The following is a 20,389-nucleotide window of genomic DNA, read 5'->3' on the forward strand; positions in this document are numbered from 1 at the left end:
ATCCACAAAAATCTGCTCTGCAGCCCCCATAAACCAGCTGCTTATATAGGGTAAGACAAGGATTATATGGGGAAGTAGGAGGCTGGGGTGGGACTCCATTTTTTGGGCAACAAGGTTGTTAATATTTCCACGATAATAGGCAGTTCTTAAGTGAGAATGGTTCCAAGGTTGACTCCCAGGTCGTAGGGGCGTACATACAACTCCTAGCTGGGTTAGAATGTCCTTTCTTTAATCAACACAAGACAATCATGGTTAACAGAGCATGATTAATATTTCCCATAACCATAGCTAGTCCCTAATATTCTATTTTCGCCCCTAACAGTAGAACACCAAAAATTATGAATTGAGGTTTGAATGTGAATGAATTGAGTGTCTTATTTATGTCCTTAGGCTATAGACCTCAGTAAGCCCAAAAGAAACGCTTTCTTTTCCTATTAATATGCTTTTATTAATTTTAGAAAGAAACAAAGAGAGAGGGGGAGAGCGAGAGAGAAACGTCTATCCATTGCCTCTCATATGCACCCTGGCAACCTTTTGGTGCACAGGATGATGATGCTCAACCAACTGAGCCACACCGGCCAGGGCTAAAACTCTTTCCTCAATTTACAGAGATTCAGTTTATTTTCTTTGTCAGGTCTCATCACAAGAAAAAAATGTATAACTATGTGTGGTGATGAATGTTAACTGTGGTGATGTGTACACATTTCACAATATGTACAAATTTTGAAACATTATTTTGTATACCTAAAACTAATAGCATAATGATATACTTCAATATATCTCAATAAGAAAGGTCCAAAATTATACATTATAAACAAATCACATTTTACAAGAACATATTCAAATAAAATAAAAATATCAAACACATTGAGACATTTAAGTATGAAAGGATGGAGAAAAGGAGTGGAAAATTGGTGATAAAGGGGAATGTGTAAATGGAAAACAACAAACAAGTAGGGCCTTCTCCACAACAATGATGATAAAGTGTCATGAACTTAGGAGTACAATAAACCTGTTATGGGTAAAAGTAGAATATTGGGGACTAGCTATGGTTATGGGAAATATTAATCATGCTCTGTTAACCATGATTGCCTTGTACTGGTTAAAGAAAGGACATTCTTCCCTAGCTAGTTTGGCTCGGTAGATAGAGCATCAGACTGCAAACCAAAGGGTCTCAGGTTTGATTCTGGTCAAGGGCACGTACCTTGGTTGCAGGCTCCTCCCAGGCCCAGGCCCTGGTCTAGGTGCATGCAGGAGGCAACCAATCGATGTGTTTCTCTCACATCGATATTTCTCTCTGTCTTTCCCTCTCTCTAAAAATCAATGGGAGGGAGAGGAAACCAAGATGGCGGCATAGGTAAACACCGGAGATTGCTGCCTCGCACAACCACTTCAAAAATACAACTAAAAGACGGAACGGACATCACCCAGAACCACAGGAAGGCTGGCTGAGGGGAAATTCTACAACTAGAAGGAAAGAGAAAAGCATACCGAGACTCAGAGGAGGCGCGGTGCGGAAGTAAAATACTAAGGTGCGGAGGTGCATGCGGAGCAGGCTGGCGGCTGAGGGTGCGGTTGTCTGTTTCAATCGGGAGGGAATCTCAGGCTCTGAGCTCCAGTTCCGGGCGAGTCTCTGTGGACCCAGACTCAAACGGGAGAAGCGGGACTGTCTGGCATCGGTCGGAACTCAAGGGCAGCTTTCTCTCCGAGGGGCTTGCAGAGGTTGCTGGGACACTGAGAGGCAGAGCCTCTGGGGACGGGACTGAGAGCAGCCATAACTGCTTGCTCCACCCGCCCTGTTGATCCCCTGGGACCCGCCCTGCCCAAACCTTGCACAGAGGCATTTGCGGGATAGCCTCAGGCAAAGGCTAGATTAGCACCTCCCTAGAGGACAGAAGTTCTCCCACTGCAGACACAGCTGATTCTCACAGCCAGTTGGCCTGGAGGTCACATCCCTCCCAGTGTTACCTACAACAATCAAGGCTTAGCTACAACAAGACTGCACACAAAGACCACAAGGGGGTGCACCAAGAGTGTCTACCTCAGGTAATTGGGACACTTAGCACAGAAAGCCACTCTATGGACACAGCGAAACATAAAAAATGCCGAGACAAAGAAACAGGACACAAATGACAGAACTGGAGGAAAGCAGGCTGCTGGATATAGAATTCAAAACCACACTTTTGAGGTCTTTCAAGAGTCTTCTAGAGACTTCTGATAAACTTAATGAGATGTACAAGAAATCTAATGAGACCCTCGATGTTGTGATAAAGGACCAACTAGAAATTAAGCATACACTGACTGAAATAAAGAATATTATACAGACTCCCAACAGCAGACCAGAGGAGCACAAGAATCAAGTCAAAGATTTGAAATGCGAAGAAGCAAAAAACACCCAACCAGAAAAGCAAAATGAAAAATGAATCCGAAAATACGAAGATAGTGTAAGGAGCCTCTGGGACAGCTTCAAGTGTACCAACATCAGAATTATAGGGGTGCCAGAAGAAGAGAGAGAGCAAGATATTGAAAACCTACTTGAAGAAATAATGACAGAAAACTTCCCCTGCCTGGTGAAAGAAATAGACTTATAAGTCCAGGAAGCACAGAGAAGCCCAAACAAAAGGAATCCAAAGAGGACCACACCAAGACACATCATAATTAAAATGCCAAGAGCAAAAGACAAAGAGAGAATCTTAGAAGCAGCAAGAGAAAGAAACTCAGTTACCTACAAGGGAATACCCATACGATTGTCAGCTGATTTCTCAACAGAAACTTTGCAAGCCAGAAGAGAGTGGCAAGAAATATTCAAAGTGATGAATAGCAAGAACCTACAACCAAGATTACTTTATCCAGCAAAGCTATCATTCAGAATTGAAGGTCAGATAAAGAGCTTCACAGATCAGGAAAAGCTAAAGGAGTTCATCACCACCAAACCAGTATTATATGAAACGCTGAAAGGTATCCTTTAAGAAGAAGAAGAATAAAAAGGTAAAGATACAAATTATGAACAACAAATACGCATCTATCAACAAGTGAATCTAAGAATCAAGTGAATAAATAATCTGATGAACAGAATGAACTGGTGATTATAATAGAATCAGGGACATAGAAAGGGAATAGACTGACTATTCTTGGGGGGGGGAAAGGAGTGTGGGAGATGCGGGAAGAGACTGGACAAAAATCGTGCACCTATGGATGAGGACAGTGGGTGGGGAGTGAGGGCGGAGGGTGGGGTGGGAACTGGGAGGAGGGGAGTTATGGGGGGAAAAAACAGGAACAAATGTAATAATCTGAACAATAAAGATTTAATTTAAAAAAAAGATTTAATTAATAAAAAAATAAATAAATAAAAGGGAAAAGGTCTTTCCTGTTTTTGCCCAGGAAGCAAAAGTTCTATAAGTTATTGAAATGGTTATATGTTACTAGGGGCCCAGTGCACGAATTTGTGCACCTTGAAAGGAACTGTGGGCCCCGAGGCTGCCGTGGGTACAGGGGTGGGTCTTGGCCCATCCTCCACACCCCCACCCGGCCCCTCCCACTGCAGCCCCCTGCCCCACCCATGTCTGCCTTGTCCACCTCTAGGCACCATTGCCAACTCTTTCTGCGCCCAGGCCTCATTGTCCCTCTGACAGAGAACAAGGATCTCTTGGCTCTGAAGGAAAATTTTGTCCCTCAGCATGAAGCAGTTACAGAAGAAACCCTGTGCCCCTTTTCTCAAATAATTTAGAGCAGCGGTTCTCAACCTGTGGATTGAGACCGCTTTGGGGTTCGAACGACCCTTTCACAGGGGTCGCCTAAAACCATCGGAAAACACATATATAATTACATATTGTTTTCGTGATGAATCACTATGCTTTAATTATGTTCAATTTGTAACAATGAAAATACATCCTGTCTATCAGATATTTACATCACGATTCATAACAGTAGCAAAATTATGAAGTAATTATGAAGTAATACAGTTATGAAGTAGCAACGAAAATAATTTTATGGTTGGGGGTCACCACAACAGGAGGAACTGTATCAAAGGGTCGCGGCGTTAGGAAGGTTGAGAACCACTGCTCTAGAGCCAAGATACTTGAGGGGGGATGTGGTAGGAAGTTAGATATAAGCCGTGCAAGGATGATGATCCAACTGGAGGAGAAGTGGATGGGACCCTGGGACGTGCTTCTCACCACTCCAACTGCTCTGAAGCTGGCAATGGAGGAACCTGTGTAGAATTGACCTTTACATTTTGCTGAGTAGGAGTTGGGGCACCTATTGATAATATATAGAATTATTCCATTCATTTTGGGAAGTCATACACAGGGACCTTTGTATGTTGGGATCCACTGTCTGGGAAAAGGATGCAAGGATGTTTCCTCTAAAACAGAGGTTCTCAACCTGTGGGTCGCGACCCCTTTGGGGGTCGAACGACCCTTTCACAGGGGTCGCCTAAGACCATCGGAAAACACATATATAATTACATATTGTTTTTGTGATGAATCACTATGCTTTAATTATGTTCAATTTGTAACAATGAAATTGGGGGTCACCACAACATGAGGAACTGTATTAAAGGGTCACGGCATTAGGAAGGTTGAGAACCACTGCCCTAAAGGTTAGTGCAGTCATTCTCAGTGGCGAATGTCTGACTTTTACCAGGTGTTCTAGTTATTGTGGTTAAGTATCTAGTAACTACAATATGAATTGTTCTGATGATTTCACCCTCCCTTATTAGTAATGGACATATGACGCTGCCAGGTGGTTTGTTTCTGATAGGTGGGATAACTGTTTATTCATATATCCCTGCCAACAGCACGGTGTGTGTGTGTGTGGGGGGGGGGCAGGTAATTCATGGAAGTCTTTCCAGGTAAGGAATGAAGGTTGCTTAGGATGACTGTCCATCTTTGAGCCCCAGAAATATCAGAGTCGGGACCAAAAAAAGACCTTCTCAGGGCCATTGCACTGCACTGCAATGTCATCTCCACCTGTGGAGTCCTGCTGAATATATTTCATCCATTTTTGTTATGCTGGTACTGGTAGGCTCCCTTAAAGTAGAAGTGGCCCAGCTGGCTTGTAGCATGGTAAAAGCCCTGAATGCCACCTCCAGGGCTATACATGGGAGAAATCGAGAGCTGAGCCAGGTCAGGGAGGCAGTTCTAGAGAAGCGGGCAGCAACAGATTGTTTGCTGTTTGTGGCGTGGCCACGGTGGTGAGGAATTTAAAGGAAGGTGCTGTTTTAATCTTTCTGACAGTTCTCAGCAGATAGAAAACATATCCAAGATCCTGCATTTGGTGTATTCCATCTGTGGACGAAAGGGGCCACATGCTAACCTGACAAGCTGAGGGAAGGCCTGCATGGCAGTCTTACAAACTCAAAGACCTAAAGTAACCACAAAGGATGGTCTGAAATTAAACTTTAACTAAAAGCAGTTATGGTGGGTAGTCACACCTAGGCTGGTATCCTCACTGACAAGGTCAACCTTTACCTTAACTGAGCCTGTCTTTTTACATCTACGATAACATAGATAAAAATAGGTGAAAAACTGCCATTCTCTGGAGCAGCGGTAGCCAACCGGTATTCCGTGAACCACTGGTGGTCCGTGAAGTCCGAGAGGTTGGCGACCGCTACTCTGGAGCACTATCTCAATCCGCTGAGATTCTGCTTCCCAGCAACTGTTGACAGTTTGACTCAACTAAACTCACAAAAATTCTTTACAAGTTTGAATGTTTTAACAGGAGTGAGACATATAGAAGAGAATGGGAATAGGGAGAAAAAGGTTACAGGTAGGGCTTGATGGCTTGATGCCAAGAAAATGCCTACCCCTAGGGTAGCCGTGAACTGGTGGGGATGGAGGTGAAGTCTTATTTCTTTTTACTTTTATGTTTTTATCTTAACCATCACTGCCTGCAGAGTGTACCCCTAATGCAGCCGGATGGCATGGCCGCTTGTGCTATTAATCATTTGGAGCTTGACTTAAACCCATCATTGCTTGGTACCTTTGGTTACAGAAAATTTCCAACCAAATAAACCAAGGTGACTTCTGTATTATTGTTCTGTTGTCAGGCTTCCTAAGACTTCATAAGGACATGCAACTCTGCACACGTAAATGGGGGAGGGCGAAGAGCAGGATGACGGATCCGGAAGAACCGAATCTGGGAAGCGCTCCGGAAAGGCTGGGCTTCCCAGATTCGGCGCGGGACGTGCACGGGCCTGTGGGCCGACTGGACTTCCCAGGTTCCGTCGCCCTATGTTGCCCCGACCCGGTCTCTGTCCTGAGCGGCCGTACACGCCCAGTGCGGGCGCAGCTCCGCGTCGCCTCCGCCGCCGAGGGGATCTCTCCCCCTTTGCCTCGGTGGCTCCCCGCCCGCCCATTGCCCATTGCCCAGTGCCCACCGCCCCCGCCCCGGCCTCCCGGGCATGCCCAGTGCAGGTGCAGCTTGGCCCCGCCCCCTCCGCCGCAGCGGCCCCGCCCCCTCCGCCCTGGGCCGATGGCTCCGCGCCCGCCGACTTCCCACCGCCCCGCGCGGCCCGGGCATGCCCAGTGCGGGCGCAGCGGCCTCGGCCCTGGGAGCGCCCGGGCGGCTGCCGGCTGTCGGCGCCGAGGATCCGTGGCCCTCGGTGGGCGAGGGGCCGGGTCGGAGCCGAGCGGCGGAGCTGCCGGGTAGGTGCAGGCTCGGCGGAGCCAGGCCACTGGCGCGCGGCAGGGACCGGGGCGGAGGGAGCGTGCGGTGCGGGTCTGCAGGGCCCGAGCTCGGGGTCGTGTGGCTGCGGGAGGGACCCCGCTGGAAGGAGAATGCCCGGGTGCGGCGCGGCTGTCCCCGGCCTCCGTGTGGCCGCGGCGAGCGGCTCCGCGCCGGGTGCCCGCTGCGGGTGCGGAGGGAGCTCGCGGTTTTCCGTGGGAATCGCCGAGGACTCCGGGAGCCGCCACCGGGCGGACCTGGAGCCAGTCCAGGGGCCGGCGAGGAGCAGGGCGCTCACCTTTCCTGCACCTGCAGCGGGTCTGCCCGCCTCCTGCTTTCCGCACTGGGGCTGCGTGTCTCTGCAGATGCCCCCTAAGTTCTAATGACCGCGAGGCACTGAGTGGCCAGGGAGGGGTATTTCCCGGATTACGAGACATTTTGTCCATGGAATGCTGGGGTAAACAACAGTCCTCCGGAGTAAAAGGTCCGACCGAGGGTGGAACACCGGGCTTTCAAGGTTGCCGTAGCCCATCCCGGTGCTGTCGCCTTGGGTTAGCCATTCGTCTTTGGAGACTCAGTTTCCCCGTCTGTAACATGATGTGGACCCGTTGCACTTCCCCTCCTTCCAGGTGAGTTGGAGGGTCCCCCACTGCGCTCTTCAGTCTCTGTGGGGTCTCAGATTGTGGCAGGTTCCTTTTCTCCACGCCTCAGCTTTTTTGGTCAAACCGGTAAATCCCAAATATTCCCCAAGGAAGGCTGCTAGGATCTCCGCATAAAATGTGAAGTGACCTATCTTTCAAAGGCCACTGTTGGTCAGTCGGTAACCTGCCCCTGGGTGCATGCAGAAGCCAGGTGTTAATGGCCATGGTTCAGATAACAGAGCTGTTCTACTGGCCTGGGATTGACCTGCCTCAGGCTCTCTATGCCCTGTGAGGGATCCAGACTCAGTTATGTGGCTAGCTCACCTTGGAGTGCGATTATGTTCATAAAGAAGTTTTTTTATTTTCATGTTATTGCACTTAAAAACATGAAGATTTTAATACCCTTAATATATAGATTAGTAAGTAGCTGGTTCGGAGTGGATTCATGCTAGTCTTTCCAAACCAGGGCCTTTCTTGTGTGTCATCATTGAGCATTTTACTACTCACCCGGCACCGAGTTGTCTTTCACGCCGAGATGGTTTTCTGTTTGTTTTCAAGTGGGAGTGAGTATTAGAAGGTTCTTGTCCTGGAAACCTCTCTACCCGAAGGGAGTGCGTCTGTGTAGGATTTGCCCCAAGGAGCAGATGGTTCAGATGGTGTGGGAGTTACCTTCTTCCTGCTGTCACATTCCCTGCTCTTTCAGCTCTGGGTGGCATTAGTCCAGTTGGGTCAAGAAGGTACAGTTTGGTGAGGTGGTTTTAGGTCAGGGAAAGTGTGCTTACGTTTTGAAATTTGAGGTTTATATAAGCTGCCTGTGAAATTCTGTCGTTATGAGCTATCTCTTAAATTGAGAATACCTTAGGTTGGTTTAATTAGGATTGAGAAGTGTTTTTGTTTTTAATCCTCACTTGAGGATATTTTTCCCATTGCTTTTTCAGAGAGAGTAGAAGGGAGGGAGGGGGAGAGTTGAACCTGCGACCCTTAGGTGCATGGGCTGATGCTCTAACCATTGAGCACACTGGCCAGGGCTAGAATCCCAATTTCTTAATAAAATTTCTGAAAATGGGTTTTATCATTCACCTTAATGACATTAAGTGGGGACACAAATTTGAAGAATACTTACAGATATGAGCTTTCAAGTTCTTAAACTTTGAAGCTAGATTTGTCGTTTACCTGAGAAATAAAATGGGAAAGTTGTAGTAAGTTAAAGAATATTTGTATGCGTGAACTTTTTTTTGCCTAGTGTAAACAAAATCCACTGTGTCTCCCATGCTTATTAAAATTGCACTTTTAGCCCTGGCCGGTTTGGCCCAGTGGATGGAGCGTCGGCCTGCAGACTGGAGGGTCCCGGGTTCGATTCCGGCTAGGGGCATGTGCCTTGGTTGTGGGCGCATCCCCGGTGGGGGGTGTGCAGGAGGCAGCTGATCGATGTTTCTCTCTCATTGGTGTTTCCGGCTCTCTATCCCTCTCCCTTCCTCTCTGTGAAGAATCAATAATATATATATTTTTTAAAAAATTGCACTTTTATATGCATATATTTAAAATTGGAAAGCGTATGGAGGCCCCTTTTGGAGGTCTAGGTGGGAAATTTCACATCACGCCTTAAACTTAACTGTGTGCCAGGGGACCTTGTGCATGAAGTGCATATTTAGTAAATTTTGCAAGAACTTTCATCTTGCTCTTGTACTTCATTCAAGTGTTAGATAGAGGTTATACACCAAGCATACCTATAGCTTAAAAGGATATTGGAATATGTGTGGGGGCAGTTAGGGACATCAAAGTCTGGTGAGGACATTACTGGTCCCAGAGCCATTTACCCCTGTAAAAGTGAAATTAAATTAAATTAAAAAATAATTTATCCATTGCAGATTTCATTAGTTGCAGGGATAACCTTACTTTAGTTCACTGTCCTAGTATCTAAGGGCTGGAATCCTAAGGACTCCTATTAGAGATGCAAGTATGTGGAAAATGGCATCATGCAGAAATGTACATGAAGTTACTTATCTTTAAATATTTTTTCCCCACTATCTCTGTTTCCAGGTTCTTCATGATGAAAGATTTTGGGGTGCTTCTCTCTCCTCTGTGTAGTTAGTAGTTTGGGTGGTGAAGATATGGCTGACAGTGTCAAAACCTTTCTCCAGGACCTTGCCAGGGTGAGTACATCAAGCCATCTCGTGACCCTTTTGCTGTAGGAACTGACTAGGAAATCCTTTAGGTGTTCATATTTGTTGGGTCCTTCACATACAGGTTTTCGTTCTAATCCACTCTACTCAAGAGATAGGTATTACCCTAGCTTGCAGAAGCTTGGTAGACCTTCCTGGTGTCTACAGCATGAGAATCCTGGTCAGCTTGGGTCTAGAGGTCGCCCCCCACACACACACCTTTTTTTTAACTTTATTTTGGGATAATTTTAGACTTACAGAAAAGTTACCAGATAGTATAGAGTTCCTCTGTATCTGTCACTAGGTTCTGCTAATGTTAGCATCTTCTGTAACCATGACACATTGGTCAAAACTAAGCAATGAATATGGGTTACATTACTGTTATGTAAACTACTACATTTGGATTTACTACATTAGAGTCCCCCCATTTTATAAGGTGCAGATGATGACGCTCTAGGAAAATGTCCCATAAAGATTTGCTTAGAACCTAGTCACCCAGATTTCCAATGGCACAAAATTCTCTTAGAGTGGATGTCTGAGGGCTAATGCCCTAGTTGTGGCCCCTCTAGCTCTGTTCCTAGGAGCAGGAGAGAGGCCAGTTCTGATGCGGGTGGGGAGTTCGAGTTAAAAGAGAAATTGAAGGAGTATCTTGGAAGGGCTAAAGAGACTCTATGCAATGTGATCTACTTTTAATACCTTTACCTCCTTGTGTGATAAAATTTCAACCCTGGATCAGTTCTGCATTGTACACTTTACATGTTTGTCTGCCCCATGAGCTGTAAGTGTCTTAGGTGGGGATCCTGTCATCATTCTCATACATACTAGGCCCTCAGCCATTTGAACTCTACTATCTGGAATATTTAAACTGTTGTGGAAGATTTAGAAATTAAAAGCAAAATAAGACTAAAAATTACTCGTAGGTAAACGATCAGGTGCACACTGTGCCAATTTATGGTGCTATCAGCAGTTGGTAGCTCATAAACTTGCCCGTGTCTCTGTATCCTGGTGATTATCTCCAACATTTATTTTGGCTAATAACAATAGTGAAAATGCCATCCTTAAATCTAGGCTCACCATTGCTACCAGATTGCCTTTTTGTGCTGCTGCTTCAGAAGTCAGGTACCCCAACGCTACCACTCTACTTTGGACATAAAAGTGTGGTGGCAGTTAATTAAACTATAATTTTTGTTGTTGTTTACTTGTATACTTTTCCTGCTATGTTTCTTGATCATTTCCATATGGCCCATGTCTAGCTCATTGGAGATGCTTGGTATGTGGGTGACCCTATTTTATGTATAATAGTAAATGTAGCAAAATATTAATCTGGCGAATCTGGAGGAAAGGGTATTAAGAAGTTTTCCATTCTTGCAACTCTTCTACAAATTGGGAATTATTTCAAAATAAATATAAAAATCAAGGTTCCCGGAAGCCACGTAGCAAAATAAATAGTGGTTTCCACTGTGATATCACTTTACTGCATATAAGTAAGTATTCCCTGATCCATCATTTTCCCCTCTTTAAAAATAGTACTCTTGTATTATACTCTTGTCTGTAGGGAATCAAAGACTCCATCTGGGGAATTTGTACCATCTCAAAGCTCGATGCTCGAATTCAGCAAAAGAGAGAGGAGCAGCGTCGGAGAAGGGCAAGCAGTGTCCTGGCGCAAAGGAGAGCCCAGAGCATAGAGAGGAAGCAAGAGAGGTAAGGAGTGGAGGCCGGTGTCGGAAATGTCTGAGCCCCCTTCCAAGGGAAGGCACTTCAGGACATGACTGCTCCTCGGCATACAATTGAGGCCGTGTGACGTGACTGGGAGTTTTAGTAGCGCCCCATTGCTTTTTGTACTCTCTCCCCCCAAAATGTGATGTTATTCTCCCCCATCCACCCACATTGATTTAAACTAGGGTCTAGCAGTCATCCTTGCTCACATATCGTGGTGCTTGTTTTTTGTTTGTTTTTTAATCAGAACGATGACTAGAGAACCACAAAAGAATTATTTGGATTAATGGGTACTTCTAGGAGAGCCTATGTGGATTTACTTATTGGTAGAACTCCAGACATCCTCTTTTAATCTTCTTCGGTCTTGGATTTTATTTTAAAACATATTTTATTGATTTTTTACAGAGAGGAAGGGAGAGAGATAGTCAGAAACATCGATGAGAGAGAAACATCGATCAGCTGCTCCTGCACATCTCCTACTGGGGATGTGCCCGCAACCCAGGTACATGCCCCTGACCGGAATCGAACCCGGGACCCTTCAGTCCGCAGGCTGACGCTCCATCCACTGAGCCAAACCGGTTTTGGCCGGTCTTGGATTTTAGAAAATAAATGTTTTGTTTGAGAAAAGCTGCTTCTTTAGAAATATTTTTGGTCTTTTCTTATTGACTGACATTAGAACATTGGGAGAACAACAGGTGCTGGAAAATTAATAGCAACAAAAGATATAAAATGGGGAGCTACTGAATGACAGTATGAAAGTGGCCTCTCTGCCTTGTAAGCTAAATACATGTGTTCTTTTCCAGTGAGCCGCGTATCGTTAGTAGAATTTTCCAGTGCTGCGCTTGGAATGGCGGAGTGTTCTGGGTAAGTTCTTTTTCCTTAAATTCTAGGTGCCTTATAAGTATCTTCGGATTGTTGCTGTTAATAGTTCTCTTCTGTTTTCTTTAAACTGGGACAAGTAGCTTTTACCAGCTGACACATGCGTAAGACCATAACTTAGGATTCTATGCAACTGGAGTGCTTTTATTCTCACTCAGAGAACACCTGTATGTAAATAAAGGGCTATTCCTAAAATAAGTTTTTTAAATTACTTATTCACATGTTTTAATGTTGTTATTGGTTAATAATTTCTCTTGACATTGTCTGAACATTTTGGCTAAGAGCATCTTGTGGGATCAGAGGGAAATGACAGGTGGATGAGGACAAGGGTCTCCCCTCATCTGGTTATAGCGATCTGTTAGAATTGATATCTATTGAAACCCACACCAGAAAAGATTGCCTGCAATTAAGTGAGAAGCAACCCAGGCTTAGGTGAAATTTGAATACTTCCAAAAACAGATAGTTAAATATTTCCTTAGACTTGGAATTCGATGTAATTTGTTCCCTTAATTTAAACATTTCACAGATGTTTCCAGGTGTTAACTTTAATAAAACATTACTGTGCACTTAGTCTGTGCCTTTATTTTGTCCTGTATACAGTCTGAAATGTTCTTCTCTGCCCCCAAAGTTTTACTGTGTTTATAGGCAGTATTAGGTTTGTACCTCTTAGATGGAGATTGGGATTAGAAATGGGTCCAGTTTTGGTGCTGCTCAGGCCTTCTGATTTATAAAGTCACCTCCATCTGGAAAATAATTGCACCGATACTTGGAACTCTTTCTTTTGAAGAAGGGTTTTTAATATTTACCTTCTTGCTTCTTTCCTTTAGTTCAGTCTCCTCTTGTTTTACCGGGTGTTTATTCCTGTACTTCAGTCAGTAACTGCCCAGATTATTGGTAAGTGTGGTGCTGTCCGCCTGGCATAGAGGTAGGAGATTTTTTTCTGTCTCCCTCGGTCTATGGAGCTCTTTCTGTGTACCAGGAGCTTGGGATGTTTGTAACTCAAACTTCTCAACAGCCCTTTGAGTGGGAATTGTTATAGATGTCATTTTATGGGTGAGGAAATGAAAGTTAGTTACCAAGGTTAAGTCATTAGTAAATGGCAGAGCTGGGATTTGAGCTCGGGTGGTTTCCTGCATCTTTCTTACTGTTAATCACTGTGACATCTCAGTCACCACCAGGTAAGCAGGTTTGTCTCAAGGCAAGCAGCACATAGCTATGGCTACTCTGAGCCGGAGTTGTGGCCAGAATTTGGCGTTTGCAAAGAATAAAACTATCTGAAAAAGGCATCGTTTGTGCTGCAAAAAACAAAGATATGTGTGGGGCGGGGGTGGGGAGGAATAGTCACGATTAGGGGCTCCATATCTGGTTTTCCATTTCTCCAGTTAAACGAACTCTTTTCCCCTTTCGTAGGTGATCCGTCTTTACACGGAGATGTTTGGTCATGGCTGGAATTCTTCCTCACGTCCATTTTCAGTGCTCTCTGGGTGCTCCCCCTGTTTGTGCTTAGCAAAGTGGTGAATGCCATTTGGTTCCAAGTAGGTCCAGGGCGGAATGGAGGCTGGGTCCCGTAGCATGAGGGTGGACAGGTGGCAGATTATAGCCTGCGAAGTGAGTGGCCTTGTAGGGAGCACCGCACAGGCTTCCTGGGTCACGCAGCCAGTGGGTGGCGTTTGTGCTCCTGTAAAATGGAATGACTGTGTCGGGCCAACAGAGCTTTTCTCATCTGGCAGGTCCAAGGGAAGATCAGTGGCCTTAGCTTTGGGATGGATATTGGGGCCATTTCGTTCCTGGTTGGGTGAGCTACTTTCTCTGTTACAGGATATAGCCGACCTGGCATTCGAGGTATCAGGGCGGAAGCCTCACCCATTCCCTAGTGTTAGCAAAATCATTGCTGACATGCTCTTCAACCTTCTGCTGCAGGCTCTTTTCCTCATCCAGGTGAGACTGGGCACATGCACAGCTTTCAAAATAAAGGTTCACTAGAGGGAAGTTTACACAGACGTGGTACTGCATTTCCCCTGGGGCCGAAGTGCTTTATGGGAGGGAATGATTTTTAAATAAGCTTTTTACAGAAACAACTAGGGAATTTAAAAATCACAGAAGAAACATGAATGTACCTGCCCTTTCCTGCCACCTGGGCATTCTCCAGTCTCCTGCTCGTCATAAATTTGAGAAGCAACTGAATGGCTCGGGGCAGAGAGTAATGACTCAGAGGCAGGTGAACAGCGTTGGGGCTCTGAAACTTTGGAATTAAGATTTTCCATGTTTATTCTTCAGGGGATGTTTGTGAGTCTCTTTCCCATCCACCTTGTGGGCCAGCTGGTGAGCCTCCTGCATATGTCCCTTCTCTACTCACTGTACTGCTTTGAATATCGTTGGTTCAATAAAGGTAAGTCCGCCGAAACCGGTTTGGCTCAGTGGATAGAGCGTCGGCCTGCAGACTGAGAGGTCCCGGGTTCGATTCCGGTCAGGGGCATGTACCTGGGTTGCCGGCATATCCCCGGTGGGAGATGTGCAGGAGGCAGCTGATCGATGTTTCTCTCTCATCGATGTTTCTAACTCTCTGTCTCTCTCCCTTCCTCTCTGTAAAAAATCAATAAAATATATTAAAAATAAAAATAAAAAATAAAGGTAAGTCCATCTGAAGAAACTCCAAACTAAAACTTGGAAGCTCACTTTGGAAACACTGCTGCTAAGCAGACTTCTTAAAACTTACCTAATGCTTAGGCCCTTGGCAGCCCATCTTTGGGAGGAAGTAGCATCTTTGGCAAGAGGGCACTTACCTTTGGCTTAACCCTTAACTTTGATGCTGGGGCGTACAGCAATGTAGCATTACCTTTACGGTGCTTAATGTGATGTAGCTCTGACTGAGCCATAAATGAGCAGAAGGCATTCTGAATTAGAGAAATTAATTTGATGTCAGTGCATTTAGATAATTTTGGGTATTTTAAAAGCCCTTGGCATATCTGTCTGGGTATGTATGTTTGAAAGAGGTTAATTTCTAGGAGATAGCTAACTTTTTATTTGATATCTTGCTTTGCTTGGGACTAATCCTGACAAAGGATGCTGGTGGTGTAATTCATAATTCACTTAGCCTGTCAGCTTTGAAATTGTGATTACTGAATTGTAAAAACTTTGCCTCAGATCTTTATATCACATTTGGACAATGCTGAATTATGTGTTTTAGCTGTTTTCTAAATGGCAGACCTATATCCCAAACTCAAACCTCAAATTTGTCTCCTGTATTTAGTCGTTTTGAGAAAAGGAAGTAAGAATTTCAATTGTGTTGGCTCCTTGTTATAGGAATTGAAATGCACCAGCGGTTGTCAAACATAGAGAGGAACTGGCCTTACTACTTCGGATTTGGTTTACCTCTGGCTTTCCTCACAGCAATGCAGTCCTCATACATTATCAGGTGATTTGGCTGGAGGGGCTGCAGGGGGACTGGTACAGAGCTCCGCGCAGGGAGCATCGTCTGGACGCCTGGTTCTGTGCGAGGCATTCTTCATTCCTGTTGACTGTTAGGCGGCCCAGAGGACTTTCTCCTATGCATGTGTCAGTATTAACATCTAGTCTGCAGGACCTGCCTGCCACATTTCATCTATGTTGCCTCCTGGAGCAGTGTTAAACATAGCCAGTGCTTAGAAAAACCCTCTTTTAAAAATTTAAAGATGTGTTTGATTTATTAAGGGCTTATCAAGCCATAATGTTAGCACCAGACGTAAAGGAATTTTGGGCTTCTCATGTCTTCTCCAAAGTCATGGCTGTTACGAAGGTGACTTATTTTTCTTCTTTTTTTTTTTTTTTACAGTGGCTGCCTCTTCTCTATCCTCTTTCCTTTATTCATTATTAGCGCCAATGAAGCAAAGACCCCTGGCAAAGCTTAGTAAGTATTAGCCAGTACTAGTCAAGGTGTAGTATGCTGTTTTCTGTGTAAAGGACTGGGGCTATAATACCACAATTACTAGCATATGAATGAGACATTTAAAAAAAAATAACCTCTTACATTGCTGGAAAACATTAATGTGCAGTTTAATAAGAGAAAAACACTTCTGGGATATATCCCAAAATTTTCCCCATGCATATATATGTACATGAATATGTTTTTAAAATTGATGCTATAATACATATTTTAAAAATTTAACAATTTACTGAATAAGGCACTTGTAAACACTGGTAACTATGTTCATTTTTGTAAGAATGGCCACCTTTTTAAAAAGGCATCAGGCCCATGTGTCTGGCTATAGGAGTTTAATGGTAACTAGAGGCCTGATGCACGGAATCGTCCACTGGTGGGGTCCCTCAGCCTGGCCTGTGCCATCTCTCAATCCAGGACCCCTCAGGGGATGTAGTAGTGCTTGAAGCGGCAGGTGGCTAGGGAGGAAGCCAAGCCGGGCGCCATGCTGTGCCTGCCACTGCAGCTGCCACCACTGCAACTGTGGAGGTGCTCCCACTGTGGGAGCTCACTGACCACCAGGGGGCAACTCCTGCATTGAGTGTCTGCCCCCGGTGGTCAGTGTGTGTCATAGTGACTGGTCAAATGGTCGTTTGGACATTTGGTCGCCTAGGCTTTTATATATATGGATGATAGTAAAACAGTATTTTAAAAGGAGTCTTAACAGTAATACTAGAACTCCAAAAGTTTTATCACTTCAAAGAAAAACTCAGCCTTTGCTCAGTTTTGGTTAAGTCAGTGAGGATACAATCATGTCAGATCTGTTTTGAGTTTTTGCTTATTCTTGCTGTCCAGCAATGCTCAGTGTGAGTCTTAGTAGGAATTGACTTTGTCTGGAACTCTCTTGAAAATGAAACGCATACGCATATGATGTCTTCAGACGTAGCTTGAAGTTTTGTGCCCTGAAGTCAGTTATAGAAAAGTGCTTCTTGGTTCAGAGTTAATCTGAAATATAAATTTGTTTCCAGTAAGTAAGCTTTGATACTTCAAATGGTGGTGAGTTCATTACACTTACGACAGTGGCAGGAACCAGTGCATTCTTTAGTTGCTGCCTGTTTAATCCATGTGTCCAGTATCTGTACTGTGCCTACTATCTGGACTTCCTTGATCAAATTTCACTTGTCTTATTTTCCATGTCATTTTAAAACTTCCTGTAGTCAGAGAATAATCCTGACCAGCTGGGGATCTCACAGGTTGGCTCTCTTGCCTTTTAGCCTTTTCCAGTTGCGCCTCTTCTCCTTGGTGGTCTTCTTAAGCAACAGACTCTTCCACAAGACGGTCTACCTGCAGTCCGCCCTGAGCAGCTCAGCCTCTGCAGAGAAGTTCCCTTCGCCGCATGCGTCTCCTGCCAAACTGAAGGCTGCTGCAGGCCACTGAGTCCCCTGCCATCAGGGGGAAGGAGTGGGACTGGGAGGAGGCTGTGCAGTTCTTTCCTTGTTCACCACCCCCACCAGGGAAGGCGGGGCCCACTCTGCCAAGGGCCCTCTGCGTGTTCCCTTCTGAGGAACTGGGATTTCTGTCTCTGGTGCACGTAAGGCACCATCTCCCTGACACCAGGATGTGGACTTTTACCACCTGTGAGTCTGAAAGGCCCACAGGTTTTTCTGCAGCTCTTTTCTAGCATTTGCCAGCCTCCCCTCGCCTGGACTGATTCGAATACTTTTTCTCCCCGTGCCATTCACCCTTCCGCCTCCCCTTCCTGCCTTCCATCACCCTTGGATGAATGGATTTTGTAATTCTAGCTTTTGTATTTTGTGGACCTGTTGTTTTTGTTGTTTTTCTGTGAAGCACATACATTGGATGTGGGAGGTACAGGAGTGTCCGTTACTCCTGGTCACTCCCTTTATAGCCATCACTGTCTTGTTTCTTGTAACTCAGGTTAGATTTTGGTCTCTCTTGCTCCACTGCAAAAAATAAGCCTGAAGAGATGGGACAGGAGGAAAGACCTCACAGCCAGATCTGCTGGGTTTTGAGGAGTGGTTTTTCCTTCCCCTTGAAGGGGAAAAGCTCTTTTCACTGGTACATTTAAAGTTCCCCAGCCACAGGGAGGTACCAGTTTTGGACAAGTGCCACTGCAACACAGAATGCCCAGAGAACCTGAACTCTTAAACTCTGCAGGTCTGAAATTTACTGTTGGCCACTGTCGGGCCTGTCTGATGTTTCCAAGGGGATATTGGGTGCTGCAAATCGAAACTGAAGGGGCAAACTTATTAAAACCATTAAGCCTGTGATTGGTGTTTTTCTGTTATTTTAAAGGGACAAGTACTGGAGGAGGGGGCAGATGTCAAAACACTTGTACAATTTTAAAATGTCACAATTAAATGTGATTCGTTTCCCACAAGGTGTGGAATGGTTGAATTTATAAATCACATCAAGAAACATTCATGGCCCTGACCGGTTTGGCTCAGTGGATAGAGCGTCAGCCTGTGGACTCAGGGGTCCCAGGTTGGATTCTAGCCAAGGGCATGTACCTTGGTTGCGGGCACATCCCCAGTGGGGGGTGTGCAGGAGGCAGCTGATGTTTCTCTCTCATCGATGTTTCTAACTCTCTATCCCTCTCCCTTCCTCTCTGTAAAAAATCAATAAAATATATTTTTAAAAAACTCCAACTATTAAAAAAAAAAAAGAAACATATTCATGGAACCCAAGACTTAGTCTTGGGTAAATTTGATTATACTTTTTTGAGAGATTAGTCCTGAAAAATGTAACCTGAGGAAGTTTGGATTATGTCATGATGATGACCATGTTAACATCTTGGAAAGAATTTAGGATTGTTGAATTATTTCTTTTAAAGTCTGTATGTACATCTCCTGTGTATTCATGGATAAAGAGATCCTTATAGATTTCAGTGTATTGAATATTCTCATTAGAGAAGAGATTAGAGATTTGGCTAACTACCATGTACAAGCCAAAATTCGAGTTTAAGAATCACTTCTGGGAGATGAAAACCAAGTTTAAGGTGCAGAAAGTTTTAAAATAGCGGGCATCTTGGAGGTGAGCATTGTTTTCCAGTTTGTGCAAAAAAAAATTATAAAAGACATAATTTAAAATAAGATTTACTTCCTCCTTTAGACACCTGGTCATTTGTCACTAGGACTGCAGAGAACTGCCAGGTTGCTGTGGGGTGCTTGGAAGACCTCGGTATTTCATCAGCTTGCAACTGATCACTGATTGCCTAAAGATCCGTTTAAGTTTTTATAAGTCGCTGTTATTTAAGTGGCCACATCTTTGCTGCCAGAAATTTGTATGTGTAGTCACTAAATTAGTGTTTAGAAAGGCGAGGGAGGTTGAGTGGATGAAGGCACTCGATCTTATTCAGCACTATGTCTTGCGATAGAAAATGCTTAAAAGTTTAAGTGATTGGAAATGAGGAATCTGCAGTTTTATGGGTGTAATCGAGAAGTCAGGCCTGTGGCATTGTATCTACAACAGAAATTCTGGTAATCACTGAAAATGAAAATCAGCGTGTTTTAATCATGTAACCAGGAGGACCTAAGGCAGGGGACCTCAAACTGTTTAAACAGGGGGCCAGTTCACTGTCCCTCAGACCGTTGGAGGGCCGGACTATAGTTTAAAAAAAAAACTATGAACAAATTCCTATGCACACTGCACATATCTTATTTTGAAGTAAAAAAACAAAATGGGAACAAATACAGTATTTGTATTTGCATGTGGCCCGCGGGCCGTAGTTTTGAGGACCCCTGATCTAAGGAATCATGTTCACAAAAGCTCTTCTCGGGTACAGACATCACAGCCTGGACAGGTCTATGGGGTTTAAAACACTACCCTTTTATCCTGCCTAGAGCTGAGTTGTCCATTGTAGCAACTCTGGAGGAATTAGAAACTGGATGCTTCAGACCTGGGGAGGGTAGGTGAGTCTGCTGGAAACTTATGAACATATTTATGGGCTGACTTGTTAATTGCTCTTACATTGTTATGGGCCAAGATAAAGTTTAAGAGGAATTGGGACAAAGAAGAGAGCGACTAAAGGTTAGAGGTTTGTGAACCACCTTAGAGGGATAACATCAGGGAACAAAAGGGCAACTACAGTTGCCTGTTCACTGTCTTTTCATTTTTCGTCCACTTTTATTTTCTGATTATAGAAGTAGGACATTTATTCAGCTTCTATACTCATGTGTCTACCTGTACTGAGATGGCCCTGGTAAAGGTTATCAGTTCATCAGTAGTACAATGGAAGAGGCCTTTAGTCTAGCAGTCATCTTGAGCTCCCCTTCCCCACCCAAGCCCCCCATTAACAAGTCTATGCTACATGACTCACAGAAATAGAAAGGAAGCTGACTTTAGGTCAGTATAACTAAAGCTTTTTTTTAAAAATATATTTTATTGATTTTTTACAGAGAGGAAGGGAG

At 44.6% G+C, this 20,389-nt stretch overlaps 1 protein-coding gene across 1 annotated transcript; it reads left to right on the top strand.

The window, feature by feature from the left end:
- The first annotated feature begins 6,505 nt into the window (after window positions 1–6,505).
- EI24 (EI24 autophagy associated transmembrane protein) lies at window positions 6,506–18,250 on the top strand. The gene is made up of 11 exons (XM_081114137.1): window positions 6,506–6,647; window positions 9,348–9,460; window positions 11,025–11,170; window positions 11,989–12,049; window positions 12,892–12,958; window positions 13,475–13,599; window positions 13,883–14,002; window positions 14,342–14,453; window positions 15,368–15,479; window positions 15,876–15,950; window positions 17,234–18,250. Exons 2-11 carry the CDS (start codon window positions 9,419–9,421, stop codon window positions 17,394–17,396), a joined length of 1,023 nt encoding a protein of 340 aa, XP_080970263.1. The 5' UTR covers window positions 6,506–6,647; window positions 9,348–9,418; the 3' UTR covers window positions 17,397–18,250.
- The last annotated feature ends 2,139 nt before the right edge of the window (window positions 18,251–20,389 follow it).

This window comes from Myotis nattereri (assembly GCF_964212035.1).
Source record: "Myotis nattereri genome assembly, chromosome: 19".
NCBI lineage: Eukaryota > Metazoa > Chordata > Mammalia > Chiroptera > Vespertilionidae > Myotis > Myotis nattereri.

What these genes read in the sequence shown, in the direction of transcription:
- EI24 (XM_081114137.1), top strand. Translation starts at nt 9,419, where the DNA reads ATGGCTGACAGTGTCAAAACCTTTCTCCAGGACCTTGCCAGG. An exon ending in ATAGAGAGGAAGCAAGAGAG is followed by an intron (nt 11,171 to 11,988) that starts GTAAGGAGTGGA and finishes GTTCTTTTCCAG; the next exon opens with TGAGCCGCGTATCGTTAGTA. An exon ending in AGTAACTGCCCAGATTATTG is followed by an intron (nt 12,959 to 13,474) that starts GTAAGTGTGGTG and finishes CCCCTTTCGTAG; the next exon opens with GTGATCCGTCTTTACACGGA.